Below are 18,983 nucleotides of genomic sequence, written 5' to 3'. Positions count from 1 at the left end.
TTCTTTAGCTATTTTTTTGGCAATTTATAAAGAAAAAAAATGGTGAGTTGTTTCCTTGAAACATTTTTAAAGAAAAAAAAGAAAAAAATTTTTTTTTTTTTTTTTTTAGTAAAACATTTTTGGGTGATTTTTAAAGAAAACAAATTTGGGTCAGTTTGCCAAAAACTGCAGGATATTGGCATAAAGTGGGCAAGTCTGTAAAGGGGAGACTCTTGGATATTTCTCTCGTTTTCAACCTAACTGTGAAGTTATACTGTGACATATAAGTAACAATATAAAAGTTATTCTTACCGTAACCATGATGTTTTGCTGTTGTTAAACTCGGACCTCTACGGCTTCAATTCATCAAGACTTTTCTCAGATTTTGGATTCTTTGTTCGCTGTGGAGGAATGCAAAAAAATGTAAGTTTTCTGCAAGAATTTAACAGAGCACAGGTCGAATAAGTGAGACACAAATGGTCATTTTTGTGGTTAAAATTTCTTTTAAAATTTGGGGATATATTGATATATATAAAAAAAAGGAAAAAGAAAAAAATGCATTTTAAAGAAAAAAATGTAGATTTTTCTTTAACATTTTTTGGTGATTTTTAAAGAAAATGTTGCCCATTTTTTTCAATACATTTTTTTTTATTTTTAAAGAAAAAAAGTTTTTTTTCTTCCTTAAAATGTTTTAAAAAGATTTTTAAAGAAAACAATGTGTCTTTTTTTCTTAAACATTTTTTGGTGATTTTTGATGCTTTCCAAACAAACATTTGAAAGGTATTTTTTCTTTGAAAATCACAAAAATTCTCATTATTTATTATAGCCAGAAACTGTAAAAACTGAAATTATCATTGGATTCTCACATTTCTGACAGTCCTTGAAGACAACATGTGCTGTTCAGTGATTGCCTCAGAGTGTTTTTCCAGTTGTTTCATTCATTGTGGTGAAAAACACTCATCTGGCATGTTGAGCAGTTCACAAGAATTGCTGGGAATTATTTGGAAATACTCCATACTGTAAATCATGACTGATAACATTTTTAATCAAAACAAAAAACTCATCTCCTGGGAAAAACCTCATGATGAGCAGAAAAATGGACAGAGGTCAAACGTGGATCTCTGTGCATAAAAACTTTTGCCTCATTTGGCAAACGATTTGCATAATGTAATGTCAAGTATGAAGAGGAGCAGCGGAGGAAGGTCATACTTGAGGCTTTTTATAAATTGATTGTATTCCCATCCCTTGTGTCCTCTTTCCCAGGCAGGCCGCGGCTATTCAGCGTGCTGACACAGATTTTCCACCTCCTCTTTGGAGCTTACACGGAGGGCTTCAGCATGCTGCTGGTCTCTGAGTTAACACGCTATGAGATGGAAAAACCTGATTGTCTTCTGTGTTTGAAGGTCTTGAAGAGTTACTGAAGAAAACAAATAACTCTGTGGTTTGTTCCTATCGATTTAAACCACGAGGGAAATACAGACTGTGATGGAATTTGTTGTGCTTGTCATTAAGTTGTTATCTACATTGTTAGTAGCAACTGACCATGGACTTTACTCTGCGGTGGAAAGTAACTTAGTACATTTACTCAAGTAAAATGAGCCCCTTTAATGCACAAAACGCAGGTGTTTTGTCGTATTTTCAGCAGCTTTTTAGGTACCAAAAGCTGTTGTTTTGTTCAGACATCACTGTTTTTGCAGCTGGGATTGTGCCATAATAAATGGCAGTTTTTGCCAGGATAGTGCCCGGTGTTTTTTACCATGACATCGCTGCACTGCCTGCTGTGATATTGGCATGAAAAGTTGTTTTTTTTTTCAGAAAGTAACTCAGAAAGTGGTTATTTTTACTGGGGCATTGCTGCATTTCCTGCAGAGATTCTTTTTTTTCTTGTTGGAAAGCAACATTACAAGCACTTGTTTTAAACCAAAACATTGCTGCATTTCCTGCCTTTTTTTACATTTTTACATTACATTACTGCTTTTCCTGCAGAGATTCTGGCATTAAGAGTGACTGTTTTTTCCTGGAAAGTGGCATAAAAAGCATTTGTTTTTCATGAAAACATTGCTGCGTTTCCTGGCAGGACAGCAGCATGAAACACTTTTGTTCTTTTCCAGAAAGTGCTACGAGATTGTGACACTAAGGCTGACGTTTTTTGTGTCACGTTTTTACTAATTCTCTGCTAATGTTTAGGCCACGTTTTGTCAAACTGCTTATAACTTGCTCTCCATGTTTTTGAAAGAAATCAAACCAATTTGCTCAGGTTTCAAATTTAATTTAAGTAAATGTGATGACTTTTTGCACCTGATCTGCATTTACAGCACCAGTAAAAGTCACATCTTCCACTAGATGGCACCACTGATCTATTTTATCGTCCCCTGAGTGACCTCATGAGCTGGATGTTGTCTGTCTTTTTTGGGTGACTACATAACTTTGAAGCAGAGGGAATTTAAAGAGGATAAGATAAACTGTAGAATTACTGTTATGGGTTTTTGGCTTTTCTAAGCTTTTAAAAGAAAAAGCTTACAATTATAGGAGCAAAATTGATGTTTTTGCATCCATGCGTATCAGTCAGCCAACTAAATGTGCCATTTCAAGGGCATTGGGTCCACGCTAAACCCGCTTCCCGGCTCCTAACAGGTCCATTCACACCGCCTGACCCTTCACCTTTTTTCCCAGTCGGCCACCTAAATACCAGTTCTTAGGCTCGGCCTCAATCTACGAGCTCAAAGGGGCCCCAAAGAGAGGAGAGGGTGGGAGAGGGAACTGCCAGTCAAACTTAAACACATTGTACATTGGATTAACGCCCCCCTCCCACCGCCACTGCCACCATACCAATACCCGTGGAAAGTGGGACCCTCCACTTTCCCAGAGAGGTATTAAGGTGATATGATGTTTTTAAGTTTTCCACATGCTGGCATGTCAAGGCGTTGGCCTGCTGGCTCTTTCAAAGTTTTTAGTGTCGCCGAGTGCTTCACACACTCCCTTCCTCTCCGAGTGTGTGTGTGTGTGTAATATTTTGTGTGTTTATCACAGACAGTGTGGTGTTCTCTTGCAAAGCCGGCCCTCCCCCCCTCCTCGCTCTCCGACTGTGAGGGGAATTCTGTACCATGTGTCTGCGGTTTTCAGGGAGCTTTCAAGGAAAAAAAAAAAGCACAGAGGCCTCACAGTCCCCCCCCCCCCAAAACCTCCTCCCCTCCTCTGTCCTCCCCTTCTTGTTTTCCCACTCAATCACTCCATGTGGCACTTTTTTTAACACTTTCAAACACCCTTTTTCTCTCTCTGACGGAGCAAATTTCACATGCAGCCTGTTTAGACAAATTCATAATCATTGCAAACATACGAGGCGAGAGGGTGAGCGTCGGTTGGTTGAGGAGGGGGGAGAAAAGGGAAGGGGAGGGAGGGCGAGACAGAGAAAGGCTTTTTGTTTGGCTAAGTACACTATGTGAAAGAGGGGGCGGTGAGGAAAAGAGAGCTGGAAATACATTAGAAGCTGGTTGCATTGGGTAGTGTGGTATTTGTGGCTCGGATTACCTCACATGCCATGCAGCGGACCGACCCGAACATCAGATCCGCTCCAGTTTGACCACGACTGTGTGCGCAAACTAGCTTTATTGAGGCTGCAGTGATTAACTTTGCCCTAAAAGCTATATGGAAGGACTGCAGAGCCGGGCGAAGAAGAGGGAAAGTTGGGAGGATTAGCAGAGGCGGTTTGCAGTGTACTGATGGTAATCTGGGGCTTTATTGGCTCAGCCAACGTACAGTTGGTTTACCTAAGCTAAAAACACCTGTGCTATGTTGTTTATTATGGCAACTTCAAAGGGGAGATTATAGGAGAGACACGGCCAAAAGACACAAATATACCCCTCAGAGAAACAAAAAGGCATTCAAAGAGACATAAAACAACCACAAAGAGATGCAAGAGAACTACAAAGAGACACAAAGTTACTACAAAGCTCACAAAACTACTCAAAAAAGAGACAAATACACACTCAAAAGATACTTAACAACCACAAAGATGCACAAAACAGCCAAGAAGACACAAATATAACACCTAGGAGACATAAAATGACTTCAAAGAGACACACAAAGAGATGCAAGAGAACTACAAAGAGACAGAAAGTGTTCCCAAAGAAACATAAAAAAACTACAAAGGGAAAAAAACAACCACAAAAGATACACATGTATCCACAAGAGGGACAAAACAATCACGAAGAGACACAATATCTATAAAGAGACGCAAAAGAACTAGAGACACAGCTACAACTACAGACATAATCACCAAAAGAGAGACGAAATAAATTAAAAACATACAAAACAACTACAAAGAGACAAAACAACTATAAAGAGACAAAAATGCATCTAATATGTCCCAAAAAGAGACAAAGACACCCCCAAGAGACACAAAATAACTACTGAGCGACACAAAAGGAATACAAAGAAACACAAAACAACTATAAAGAGACACAAAACAACCCCCAAAAAGTCCAAAGATGCAAATATACATGTAGGAGGCCTAAAATGACTTCAAAGAGACAAAAAACATTTACAAAAAGATGTGAAGGAACTACAAAAAGACAGAAAACACAATAAAGAAACACAAAACAATTACAAAGAGACACAAAATAACTACAAAGAGACACAAAACAACACAAAAAAGGACACAAAGATACCACAAACAGACACAACACGACGAGAAAGAAGCATGAAATAACGACAAAGAGACATGAAATGACAAAAAAAGACACTGAACGGCCTCATAGAGACACACAACAACTAGAAAGAGACACAAAAAGATACTGAAAACTAAAAAAAAAGAAAGCGAGAAACAACAGCCAAAAGACGCCAAAGACGAGGTGGGGGGGTCCTCTGCATGTCTGTGCCCGGGGGCCCGTTGTCTCGTAATCTGCCCGTGGTTACGTACTTGAACAATGGGAAGGAAGTAATTTGGGAGCATGGAAAAGCGGCTGCAATACTTTCCCACATCTGCTATGGGAGCAGAGGCTATTTCCGTGTCCTGCGTCCAGCAGGTTTCCTGTGGTCTGCGCCGTGCAGGAAGTCATAAAGACAGGAAGACTTCCTGTATTGGTGCCAACGTGTAGCGGGAAATGAACGCACTGAACACGCTCCGTAAGGCCGCGAGGACCGATGATGTAAACGCCATAAAAATAGCACTCTATCAAAGAGGCCAAGACATGCAAGTGACGGCAGATTTATTTCCATCCTTTAGACCGAGCCTTTTCACAGCCTTCTGACGTGTTTTTACTGCAGTGTAAATAAAATTAAATATCCAGAGACAAACACCAATGTTTTCTGTGAACTCTGGTTAACAGAGCAGATTTCTTGCATGCTTTCACTGCTGCATCAATTTAACACTTTGTGGGGACGCTGCTGCAGCCCCATGTTACGCTGAATTTACGAAGAAAACTTCCTGCATGTCTCCACGGTGAACTAGGAATAAAAACTGAGAAAAATCTTGATGAATTAAAGTCACAGGCCAAATTTAACAAAAAATTATAAAACTTTCCAGCATTACTAATATTGCTAAAGTCACACATCACGATCCCGAGAGGTCAGCACGTGATTTTAACTTCTCAGATTATTTAATTTGATTAATTTTTAGAGCCATGGAGGGTCCGGTATTTAACAAAAAAGTTTTGAGAACAGTTAAATACCAGTGGCAGCAGCCCCACAAATGCTTATAGGATTTTAGGAAATTTCTGGGATTTTAGAACATTTTTGGGGTTTTTGGACATTTCTAGGATTTTAGGATATTTCTGGAATTTTAAACATTTTTAGGATTTTAGGACATTTCTAGTATTCGAATACATTTCTAGGATTTGAGGACTTTGTTAGGATTTTAAGATGTTTCTTGGATTTTAGGACATTTCTTGGATTTTGAGACCTTTCTAGGATTTTAGGACATTCCTCGTTTTTTTTTGACATTTCTAAGATTTTGGGACGTTTGTAAGATTTTAGGATGTATTGAGGGCTACCTGGTTCCCTATCAGGGTCCAGGTTTGGTCCACGGCTCTTAAATTGAGTTTTACTTTCTTTGAATATATTTTTTCACATTCCTGCCAAACAGTTACATTGTACACATTTCTTAAAATAACATTTTTTCTGCTCTCTATGTTTTTTTGTGTACCGCTGAAAAACCCTACTTGGCAATAGTTTCTTGACATTATTTTTGTAACAGAACTATTTTTTCCCTTTAAATCCACACGAGACGGACGAGTATAAATGTGTCCACTCTGCAGTGTGTGAACAGCTGAGGTCGTCGAGTCCATTTCTGCCGCTGTGTGCCAGTAGGTGCATGTAGTTGTGTTTACAAGGATACAGTGTCACACACGCACAATGAGGAGATGATACACCGCTCAGACACAACAGGTCCACCTGCTGGCCTCCATCCAGCGCACCTCTCTCTCTGTGACTGAACTCTGTGTCCTCTCGTCTTGGCCCCTGTCCAGTTTCCCCTCCTTCCTCCTCCTCCTCCTCCTCCTCTCGTCTTGACCGGGGATGTTGCATTGTAGCTGCCTGTCGCCACGACAACCAGATGGCAGCTGTGCCCGCCTCGTCTCCTCCGTTCTGTCTGTTTGTCTCCATCAGTGGGAACGAGAACTGAGTTTATCTGACTTCTCACGTCAACTAGAGAATTAAGTCTTAAAGGAACAGTTCAGCCCAAAATCAAAAACACACATAAATCCCTGAAAAGTGTTTTTGAGAAATCACGTTCACAAGAATGAGGTGGATGCAAGGTCATGGTGACCTTGACCTTTGACCACCAACATCTGACTATATCATCCTTGGATCTAGGTGGATGTTTGCACAAAGTTTGAAGAAATCTCCTCAAGGTGTTTTTGATGTACCGTATTCACGAGAATGGTATAGACAGATGGACGGATGGACGGATGGACGGACAGACCAGCAATTCAAAAACATCATGCCTCCGGCTGCAGCTGTCACCGGCACGAAGGCTTAAAATTGCAGATGTAATTCTGCAATGCGTGTAAGAATAACTACCAATGCCAAAAGCTTTAAAAACATGCAAAATCTAAGAAACATACTAAGATCCTAGAAATGTACTGCAATCCTACAAACATGCTAAAATCTTGGCAATGTCTTAAAATCCTAAAATGTCTGAAAATTCATGCACGTCCAACCCTAAAAAATTTGCTACAGTCCTTGAAATCCTAAAACGTCCTAAAATTCTAGAAATGTACAAAAGTCTTTGAAACGTCCTAAAATCCTTGAAACACCCTAAAATCTGTGAAACGTCTTAAAATTCTAGAAATGTTCTAAAGTCCTTGAAACGTCCTAAAATCCGAGAAATGTCCTGAAATTCCAGAAACGTCTTAACATCCTAAAAATGTGCTAAAGTCGTTGAAATTTCCTAAAATCCTAGAAATGTCATGAAGTCTTTGAAACGTCAAAATCCTAAAAAATGTTCTTAAATCCTAGAAAAGTCCTAATTTCTGAGTAATGTCCTAAAATCCTTTGAATGTCCTAAAATTCAAGGAATGCCCTTAAATCCTTTAAACATGCATGGGGCTGCTGCGATTGGCCCCTGGACTCCTGTCATTTTACAAAAGTGGCCCCTAAACAAAGCATCCCTTATTGTGTTACTGGTATTTCAGTTTTGTCATGTGAATCACTTTTGGCTGCATGTTTGTTTTAAACATGCTACATAAATAAAGTTTTGTTGAGTTGAATGTCAACTTTTGAATTCAAAACCGACCAGTTTGCAGGTTTTGTGTTTTGGATTTTGGGGAGAACGTTCCCTTTGGAACTATAAAAGTAATAATTTCAGAGCTTTTTATCGCCTAAGAGTGAAATACAAAGACAAAATTAAAAAGTTTTCTTTCATTCAGGAAACTTTTTTTGCTAGTAAGTATAAAAGTCAGCCGCTGAACCATGAGCACAGTGCATCATGGGAAAAGAGGACCCTGATGAACCTGCAGTCGAGCTGAAACCCCCTCAGGACGGAGTTTGTTTTAGCTGTGAGTGAGTGTAAAGAGTGTAGGTTTCGGTGGCGCTCCTGGTGAGGGCGTGGGGGCTCCTTCCTCTCACACCGGTGCTGCCGAGCTCTTTTTTGTTCGCACTAACCTTATTCTCACTGCGTCAGGGAAGCGAGAGGATCTGCAGGTGCACGCCTCATCTGTCTGCGCGTGTTCTCATTTCTATTTATTCCTCCAGTGTGGGTCGAGTTACTCGGCCATCTGTGGGCGATACAAGATCCCATAAACGTTAACACAAAGGAGAGGAAGACGCACAGTCTCCTAAAAAAAGGCTTTTTTTCATTAAGCTGAGTGCTGAGCAGGGTTCATGCACAATTTTACCAATAAATTTCCAATTTTAAAGACCATACATTCTCTTAAACGACCATTATCGATTATTTTTCATTACTATATCCTGCAATAGCTATAAATATATATTATTTGAAACAATATTCATTCAGAACAGGATTAGAACCTAATATTTAAGTATTTGTGAGATGGGAATTGCTGGTGCAAAAAAGGGGGAAGCATGTTAAATAATAATTTAAGCACTGAGGAGGGACTAATGTATTTTATTTTGGCTTTGAGGGCATGGTATACAACTTTAAATAGCTGTATTTTGTATTGATTTTGAAGAAAACATATTTAGAAGATTTGTTTTCTTTAAACATTTTTGTCAGTTTTCTTTAAATTTTTTGGGGTGATTTTTAAAAGAAAAATATTTGAGTTATTTTCTGTTGAGATTTTTGGCAAAACATTTCGGATTTTTCTGATTTTTTTTCCCATAAAATCTTTTTTTTGGTGATTTCTTTAAAAATCACCAAAAAGTTCACTATTTCTCAAAGCTAAAAATTCAAATGTTGGTCCTCGAACACATCATGTTTTATTATAAACATTTATGAAATACAATTCCACAACTCAAAAATGACCAAAGATTTTACTAATTTCAAAGCTAAAAAATCATGTTATTATTATATGTTTGTGAAATATAATTCCATGACTTTGCCAAAACTCATGTTTTGGCAAAGTCATGGAATATCAAAAAGATATTTTGAGCTACGTGCTCTTCATCAGACGGTCTGATGAAGAGCACGTAGCTTGAAACTTCACCTCTGAGGTAATAAAATTAAATCTTTTAGTGTGCACACTGTTTTTCTTCTCTAGCATTTTATTTTTTAAAATTTTTTCCAAGCCTTCGAAATTGTCATTTGCAAATTCCATGACTTTTCCAGGCCTGGAAAAATGAGCCAAGGAACCCTGGCCGAGTGAGACATCAAATGAGACAGAGAGGGAGCCAGCAAACACCACGTGGGTCAAATTACCAGTAAAACCAGTGATTAGCACACTGGCAGCCGGCCAACCCTGCGTGCAAATGATCTTATCAATGGGAGTGGCGAATGCGACGAAGAGGCTGCGCGGATAACAATCAGCCTGTTTTCTTTTCCACATTACAGTGTGACATCTGCTGCGGTCGCAAGCCTCTAAACGAGCGTCTGTGTGTGAGTCAAAGACGGCGAGTGTGTGAGGGGCACAAGCCCGCGGCGGTGGCATTTCGTGCAGATGTTCACACTCGCCTCAGCCCGTAAATTTCAGCTTCTTCCGCTCTTCTTCTTCTTCTTCTCCCCCCTTTAAATCAGTAGCGCTCTTGTTTTTCTGTTACATCACTCAAAGGGAAACAAAAGAAACCACAAGTCCTTTTCTTGTTTGACTTTTTTTTTCTCCTTTTAGTCAGTTTTTTTTTTCCTCTAAAGCAACAGAAGTAAAACTGTCTATACATCAATGGTAAACCTCACAATTTTCCCGTTCAGTACCATCCCTCAGGGGAACAGGAGGAAAAGATACAACAATTTAGAGCAGCAGCAGCACTTTTCTGCACATTTTATGAACATCTCACTAAAATAAACCTTATCGCCCCTTTAACTCCTGAACCGCGTCCGTCTGAGCTCTCCAGAAGGAACTTCAGTCATGATAAGTGGCTGTGGCTCGTGTTAATTTTGTCAGCTTGGTTTTCAGTCTTAGTTTTTATATTTAGTCAAAGTCGTTCTGTTGTTTAATAAAAGTCTGGGCTTCTTAGTTTATCTTAGTCAAAGAATACTATAGTATATAGTATCTGACATTTAAGTCGTCTCCAGTCATCAGATTGATTGTATTGAACATTTTAGTCAATTAAGTTGAGCAAAACTAAAAAAAATTATTTATTTGACCTCATTGTTATCTGACGAAAAACTGTTTGAATGATTATGAATGCAGCTTTGCCGAAAGTGTCCAGTTTCGCCATCTGCTGTCATTTTTAACTTATTTTTTTTAACAAAAATGCCAGCCCATTCTCTTTTTGAAGTCATCAAATACTGCCGCTTTTTCAGTGATTTCGGTGTAATATAAGGACACCAAAAGCCACTTTCGCAGCTGTATGATGTGCCGCCAGGGGGTGTCAGTTGATAACGCAATCTGACAGAGTCGTTCAAAGTGTTAGGATACACCATCGGATGGCACAGCGGCAGCATGATACGCTGATGGGCGTTGAGAATGCCGCTGGATGGAACTGTTGCGTCAACATGATATGCCGCTTGATGGAACCTGTTGGGTCAACATGATACGCCTCTGGATGGAATCTGTTGCGTCAACATGATACGCCGCGGGCTTGAACCTGTTGCGTCAACATGATACGCCTCTGGATGGAACATGTTACGTCAACATGATACACAGCTGGATGGAACCTTTTGCGTTAACATGATGCGCCGCAAGCTTGAACCTGTTGCGTCAACATGACACACAGCTGGATGGAACATGTTTCATCAACATGATACGCCGCTGTTGTGTCAACATGATACGCCGCTGGATGGAATCTGCTGCGTCAACATGATACGCCACGGGCTTGAACCTGTTGCGTCAACATCGTTGTCTGTTTTTTGTTTAGTTTGGTTTTAATGAGTTGTTAGATGACAGCTTGTGACTCGGACGCTGCTCCTAAATTACTCTGGCTCCAAATGACACCAGCTCTAGATGGCGGCGGCTGCATCTGTAATATTTTGGTTTCATTTTTGTACAGAGGGAGGAAGTGGAGTCCATTTTTAGATACAATCTGAGTGGTTTATACAGTCCGTTAGTGTTTAATAGCCTGTGTGCCGTCTTGTTATAGTCACAGAAAAAAGGTCTTTGACGAACATATTTAGTCAAAGCTTTTGTTAACAAAATTAACACAGCCATCGGGTATTGCCGCAGGCTGTCAGAGGAAAACACCTCCAGACTGCAGGCAGTGTGACAAAGTGAGAAACAAAAGTCCACGAGATGCTCAGCGGGGGCTCTACATGGCAGGACTAAAAAACCTGTTTCTCTCTTTCTAAACTACAAATACCTTCAAGCATTTGGCTGAAAACTGCTGCCTTTCAATGCGAGAACATCTCCAAAAAGAAAACATCAGAAACATTTCCACTCATTATCATGTGTTTGTCTGCATGAAAACACCAGATTTATGTGCTAAATCTGGTTTGAAGTCCAATAGTTTTTATTTTTTTCCTTTTCCCACTCCAGCATTAACAACTGCTATTAGAGGCAATTCCACCCACAGATCCCAATCTGCTCATAATAAAGCTGCATTGTTACGCTCCAGGCTCGGAAAGTCATGTGACCAGAGTGAGCGAGTTCATGAACTTCCCCGAGACAGGCAGACAAACACATGAGCACAAATTGGAGCTACATAAGATGCACATGTATTTTTTATGTTTTTCTCGTGGTGGCCTTTTTCTCTCTCTCTCTCTCTTCATGCATTTCTTTTTCAATTCAAGGTTAAAGCGCGCAAGTCCTCGCAATGACCTTTATCTCTGAGAGACTGCGAGGCCAGATATGTCACCCCCCCAAAAAAAAAGAAACACAAAAGGTTACATAATTAAAACAAACGTCTAGACTTGAGAGGTTGCTTCTTGAGGTGCTGTCGGAGTCTTTTTGTTGTTGTCGTCTGTTTTTTTTTTTTTTGGCACTGATGGCCCCCCTTACGACAATTAAGTCCTCCATTTCCGGCAAAGAGAAACAGTCCAAAACTCCTCTGATCAGGGCCGTGGCTGTCGGTCAAGTCATCTGATACATCGTCACATCGAACGAAACATAAAACAAGTTATTTCATGAGAACTGTACAGCCAAAAATAGACACAAAAATAGACTTAATATATTCCGCTACGGCAGCCCTATTAGTGCTAGCTGCTAAGACGGGCAGAGAGACAGACAGATAAAAAGGACAGACAGGCACTTAAGTGCTGATGCATAGCGGAGATTAAAGTAAGAGCTAAAGCGAAAGACAGAAAAGAGGGACAAGGACTCTGGGTCAAAGCTCTTTCAATTTAACCAGTTTAAAAAAAAAAAAAACTTTACATGTTTGGTAATTTAATGTAAAACATGAGCAAATTGGCTTGTTTTTTTTTTTTTACAAAAACATTGGAAGAAGGCAATGAGCAACAAAAATAAAAAAATAAAAAGAGAAAGTTAGAAAAAAAGTGCTTTAAAATTTTGTAACATAATTTTAAATATTTAATTCTGATAACCATAACTATGGCTCTCTATCTTTTTTTCCACATACATTTTTAAAATAATTTTCCAATTTTTAAAATTTCTTTTCAATTTTGGAACATTTCTTACAAAGTTGCTTATTACCCTTTTCCCAAGTTTTTGAAATTTTGCAAATTGGCGTGACATATTTCAAAAAATATTGGAATAAGGCAATGAGCAAGGAAAGAAGAAATTACCAAAAATTAGCAAGAAATTAGTAAAAAGTACAACAAAATTAACTGAAAACTAGTTTTTGAAAAAAAAAGTTAAATTTAATGAAACAACAAAAAAATAACCTTCAAGTGCTTAAAATTAGAATAATTTTGTAGCATGATTTTAATGTATGTATGTTATTATAATAATTATAAATATATACTTATAGCTTTTTGCTTTTTTCCCTCTCTTAAAAAAATCATTTTATTTATTTAATTTTTTAAACATTTCCCACCAAGTTGCTAGATGCCTTTTCCCCCAAGTTTTTGAAAGAAAGCACCAATTTTCTCAAGTTTCAAAGGTTTAAATATTTATGTAGTGTCACGGATGTAATATATGAAAGGAGCACTAGATTAGTGATGTTGCTCCAGGTTTCAAAGTGTATAAACTATTTTTATTGACTATCTCATATTGACAGAATTGAAAAAAGAGCTGACCCCGTTTCCGGTGCTAAAAGCAGCGTGCTGACCGCTCCAAAGCTAGCATTAGCATGGCTATTGATAGGGTCTCTATCCTCAGTACCTAATGTTATTTAGCATCCTGAGACAAAGTGGATTAAACGAGACACAAGTGTCTGGAGCTAATAGCACTAATGGGATTGCTTGGCTCTGTATCAGGGGTCTCTGGCCCTGAGCTGTGGTCAGCAGGACGCTGAATTTACGTCCTGACACAATATGTTAATTTGACCTGGCTGGCTTTAGCTAGCTAGCAAGCTACTGCATCCCCTGCTACAAGTGCCTTTTGTTTTCAAGCCTGTGTGTTTAATACTTTAGGTGTATGGCTTTGTTACAACAGAAGGAGGAAAAGACGGAATAAAGCGAGCTAATGAGCCGATTGCTAACACAGCTAATATTTCTCACAGTAGACAGGAAGGCCAGCAGGTTGGCTAGTACCATTATTATATTATTAATATTAGCGAAAATGCTGCATTCATGTCATATCGGATTTTTTGTGATATCCAATTTCCGACTTGTAAATATTTCAGTCACCAGAAGAAAATGTTTGCATTGTACATTTCTGCAAACCACAGATGTGTAACGTTTGTATATTTCATACGTTTCATAATGTTTCTAAAGTGACGTAAAAAAACGAGCTGACTTTGTCATTGGGAGACAGTGGATGGTGTGACATAAAGTTAAGCAGAAAAACGACCTGTGATGGTTAGAAAAAGATCAAATTTTAGCTTAAAATACAGCCAATTGATGGCAGAAAAGCCACTGAAAAAAGAGGTGATGAGTTGCTTAAAAATACTCATTTAGAAACCATATGCAGCTGGAAAAGCAGCAACAGTTTGCTAATAAACACCCACTTTTCAGCAGCACAATAGTTGCTGGAAAAGTGGGTACAAGTTGTGGAAAATCACTTGCGTTCAGCAGGACAATAGTTGCTGGAAATGCAAAGACGAGTCCCTACAAAAGCCATGTTCTGTGGCAAAAAAAAAAAAACGCTAGAAAAGTACCACAAGCTGCTACATTCACAAGCACAAAAGCTGCTTGAAAAGCATTGATGGGTCATTAAAACACCTTTGTTTGGCGACACAATATCTGCTGGAAATGCAGCGACGAGTCATTAAAAAACACGTTTGGCGGTACAAAAGCTGCTGGAAAAGCAGTGACAGGTTTCTAAAAAACACTAATGTTTTGCAGCATAAAAGCTGCTAGAAAAGTGGTGACAGGTTGTTAAAAAACATCAACGTTCAGCAGCAGAATATCTGCTGGAAAAGCTGTGAGAGACCACGAAAAAACATCTACATTCAGTGGCACAAGAGCTGCTAAAAAAGCTGTGACGGGTTTCTAAAAAACACCCACATTTAGCAGCACAAAAGCCGTTTAAAGGCGGTGACTGCTAAAAAGCACATGTTCAGCCGCACAAAAGCTGCTAAAAAAGTAGCTTTGGTTTCTAAAAATTAACCGGTTAACAGTGTTCTGCAGCTTTTACCATCCACCCCCCCAAAATCAGCTCATATACTTAATCACTTCAGATAATTTGATATGTATGAAACATATAAATGTAATATATATACGTGGTTTGCAGAAACTTATTATTTCATTCATACCTGTACTGTTTAATTATATAGACCAGAATATTTTCAACCCTAAAACGACAAACTCTGTACTCATTTTCAACTGTTGCTCGCAGTTTGTAAACACTAGAAACATATCATGACATGAACGCAGCAAAAGCTCACACCAGTGCTTACCCCCCTTTTATCTACCTATATCTTCTGCTGCATTACTTCGTAACTACATCAAATCAAGCACACACCCCCCAAAGCTTCAGTTAGTCGAGGCTAAGTCGAAGTTCTTTGTAAAATGGCTACAATCTGAAAACGAGGCACTTTTTGAGCAGATATATAATTCTATTCTTTTTTTTATACACCAAATAGCCACCATTATACTCTTAACGATTAGATTTTTTTTCTCAGAAAACAAAAAAACAAAAAAAACAAAATAAAACACCGATCTCTGTTTTTTTTGTACCCTTCTCTGATTGGCTTCACTCAAGGAATGAGAGCAGCTTTTCAAGAATGTCATTTGGCACACATCCCAGCTGGTTTCCACAACCAACAAGATGAAAGAAAAAAAAAAAAACATCAGTCTCTCAACGTGCTTCAGGAGCGCGTCCGATCCACCCGCTCTCTTTCTGTGTGATTGGTTGTCACAAAAGGAACAGGAGGAGCTTTGAAGCGCTCCGAGCGGCACCCGATTGTTTCCCAAAGGACGACGCACTGACATCAGCACTCTGCAAGAAAAAAAAGAGAGAGGAAGTTGTTTGGTTAGATGCAGAATAAACACAAACCCAGATATGGATAAGAAATAAATATTATGACATGTATATACAGCGTCTCTTGTTTATCAGGTTAATTATAATATCTTCTGTATGATATCAGTGTCTGCTTATCAGTGCGGGAACACAGTGACCTGAAAACGAACAACGGGAATAAACAACGGAGCCAAATAAGCTGGAAAAAGACTCTGAGATTCAGACGGGATGAAAGCGATAAATGGAGCAGCGGGGAAGGAGAGAGTGAGGACAACTACTGCTGCAGGCGCACAATCAAGTGTGGGTGTGAGCGAGTGCCAGCGCGAGGGAAAACAGGGAAACCATGTCAGGTTTTTCTGGCAATTTCAGCTCCTCACATCACGTAGGACATGTGAGCACACAGGTGTGTAGCGCCAGGAAAATGTCACGGCTGTAATAATTCAGAAAAAGGTCGAGTCTCACCGCCGCATATGAGTCTTTCCCGGCCTTGTTTGCACAGTTGATAGGATTAGCAGGAATGCAGACTTAATGATAATTCTGCTCCAGAGTGGAGGGAGCAGACGGGTCACATGGCGTCGAGCAGCCATCTGCTCGTTTTACGGCCCTTGTGCACCGTGTGATATTGGGCTGTCCCGGGCAAAAGTTGGCAATTGTGAGAGAAAGCTGGTGAAATTTTTGGAGATCAATCTCATTCTAATGATGGCACTGTGAGACATGTCCACCAACAGCAGATTTGGAGGGTAACTGGTATTTTTCAACTTGAAACTAATTTTCCCATGTTTTGGTGTCTAATGGAAGCAAAAAATTGGAAATGGTCCAGTATTGATTATTTAAATATTCTGGCGGGTTTGATGAAAGCAATTTCTGGCTTTATCTGGTCCTGATCACGATTTCTCTGCCCCAGATTCTGATCCATTTAACCCTTTAAAAATTGCACAAATTGATTTCTTGATTTCTTTAAAAAATATGGGAAGAAGGCAATGAGCAATGAAAGGAGACATGAAGCAAACACAAAAAAAAAGGTAAAAAATAAAGAAGGGAGAAAAGTAAAAACAACAAGTGCCGACTGCAACACTCTCTCAATAATGGACCGATTTCAGTTCTGCACTCGACATTGTCGGTGTTGACGCCTTCGTCACCCTTTTCACTTATAAAAGACAACAAGTTCTGATTGGATGGATATGTAGGCTGCCATGTCTGTGTACGATGTTGCCACGACCCAACCGACCAATGACAATACAGACTGAAATTATGCAGAACGCACCGGCTGACCCGACACTGTGCAAAGTCTGACACACATTCTGTTTGACCCATTTTATCCAGTTTGACATGCAATTAACCTGCAAGATAGCAGTTATCAGGCAGTGTGTACGGCCTGTAAAACCAGCGATGACGTCATGCTGTTGTTCTGAGTGTGATTACAGCATATAGTATGACTGCTCTGTAACCGCTGTGAAGTTCCAAACATGTATGTTACAATGTTTTAAATTGAGACTGAGTAACTAATGTATGCCTCTGTGCACCAGCCAAGCTGCACTTACAGTTCACATCCATGTCTGTGAAAATATGGATGCTTCACACACTGCAGATCTCTACAGTCAGCACAGTTTCAAGATTGGTGTCACGGATTCAATATCTGACTAAATACTATATATATATATATATATATATATATATATATATAGTATGATGTAACAGTGAAGTTGACATTTGAACTCATGGGTATAAAATACAGTCACTTCATCATTGTATACTTTTAGACATTTGTATGATTTTGTCACAATTAGCGTATGAGTTCTGGAATCCAAGTGGACGTTTGTGCCAAATTTGAAAACTTTTGTCAGATGTTCTTGAGGTACCTTGTTCACAAGAACGAGACAGACAAGTTCACGGTGACCTTGACCTTTCACCTATGACCACCAAATTCTAATCAGTTCATTTCTGAATGTTAGTTTGTGCCAAATTTGACAAACTGCCCTCAAGGTGTTATTGAGATATTGCGTTTACTAGAAAGAACACCAAAATCATGTTTACAAGAATGAGATGGATGAGGTCATAATGACCTTGACCTCTGACCACCAAAATCTAATCAGTTTATCCTCGAGTACAGGTGAACGTTTGTGCCAAATTTGACAAAATTCCCTCAAGGTGTCATAGAGAAATTAAATTGTCGACAATGAGACGGACACAAAGCTACAGTGATCTTTGACCACCAAAATCTAATCAGTTCACACTTGAGTCCAAGTAAACATTTGTGCCAAATTTGAAGACGTTCTTGAGATGTTGTGTTCATAAGAATGAAATTGATACGAGTTCACAGTGAACCTGAGCTTTGGCCTTTGATGACCAAAATCTGATCAGTTCACCCTCGAGTACAGGTGAACATTTGTGCCAAATCTGAAGAAATTCTCTCAAGGTGTTATAGAGAAATTAAGCTGTCAAGAATGAGACGGACACAAGGTCACAGTGATATCTGATCATCAAAATCAGTCCACCCTTGAGTCCATGTGGATGTTTGTGCCAAATTTGAAGAACATCCATTGTGGCGTTCTTGAAATAACGTGTTCACAAGAGTGAAACTAATGCAAATTCACAGTGACCTTGACTTTTGACCTATGACTACCAAAATCGAATCAGTTCATCTTTAGAGTCTAAGTGGATGTTTGAGCCAAATTTACAGAAACTCCCTCACGGCGTTCTTGAGATATTGCGTTTAGATGAATGGGACGAACAGATGGGTGGTCAACCTGAAAAAAATCATACCTCCGGCCTCGTGTATCGGCATCACGGAAGCATAAAAAGAAGACTGTCAATTAAAGCCGGACTACAAAGATTAGTCGATGAACTTTAAATTAGGCCACTTTCCGTCAGATGTGATGACTCACACGAGAGGCACTCGGGCTGCCGTGAGCCAAAATAACAAAGCTAGTAAAGAGAACACACTGAGACAGAGAGAGAGAGTTCCCTGTCTCTTTCCTTAAAATTTCCCAGCAGCGCTTGACTCTCTAATTGCACGAGGGTACTCTATATTTATGCCCGTCCCTCTCTCTCCAGTTAGTCCTCTTCCTGGTGCAGTGAGCTATATTTAGCCCCCCTCGGCACAGACGGTGCCCGCCAGCCGGCCAAGCCATGACGGCCTAAAGCCGTGCAGAGCGGCTCTCTCATTCAGCTCGCAAAAACAGGCAACACAAACAATCAAGCCAGCCAACCAGAGGGACCGGAGGAGACAGGCCGGACACGCACCGATGCACTGCCACGGACACACACATGAAACCACACACACAAAGCGACACAGAGGAAGATACTATAATTATGCGGATGACATTCACTTAATGACGACCTTTCTCCAAACACAGACGTGGGAAATTATACTCCGGAGCTCCGCCGTAATGCAGCCTCTTATATTTGTGCAGGAAATGTTTCCAGTCTAATCAAATATCTTGTCCCCTTTCCCCCTTGACCCTCCCTCGGCGGTTTGCTCATTTCATCGTTTCGCCA

The 18,983-nt window shown here is 39.6% G+C and overlaps 1 protein-coding gene across 2 annotated transcripts in view; it reads right to left on the bottom strand.

Moving 5' to 3' along the window:
* LOC121939025 (insulin receptor substrate 1-B) overlaps positions 1 to 18,983 on the bottom strand; it is an 81,574-nt gene that overhangs the window by 5,886 nt on the left and 56,705 nt on the right. Inside the window, exons 4-5 of one of the 2 annotated variants that reach the window (XM_088073961.1) lie at positions 8,080 to 8,192; positions 292 to 380 (exon numbers count right to left, since the gene is read on the bottom strand). In XM_088073961.1, the coding sequence (XP_087930087.1) occupies positions 8,158 to 8,192 (35 nt within the window). In that variant the 3' untranslated portion in view covers positions 292 to 380; positions 8,080 to 8,157. Of the gene's footprint in view, positions 1 to 291; positions 381 to 8,079; positions 8,193 to 9,665; positions 15,465 to 18,983 lie in introns of those variants that run through there. The other variant, XM_042482175.2, reaches the window with a different exon arrangement.

The sequence above is a fragment of the Plectropomus leopardus genome, chromosome 23, assembly GCF_026936395.1.
Source record: "Plectropomus leopardus strain MGB_pleo_1.0 chromosome 23, ASM2693639v1, whole genome shotgun sequence".
Taxonomy (NCBI): Eukaryota; Metazoa; Chordata; class Actinopteri; order Perciformes; family Serranidae; genus Plectropomus; species Plectropomus leopardus.
This window is presented reverse-complemented; position numbering and strand designations above follow the sequence as displayed.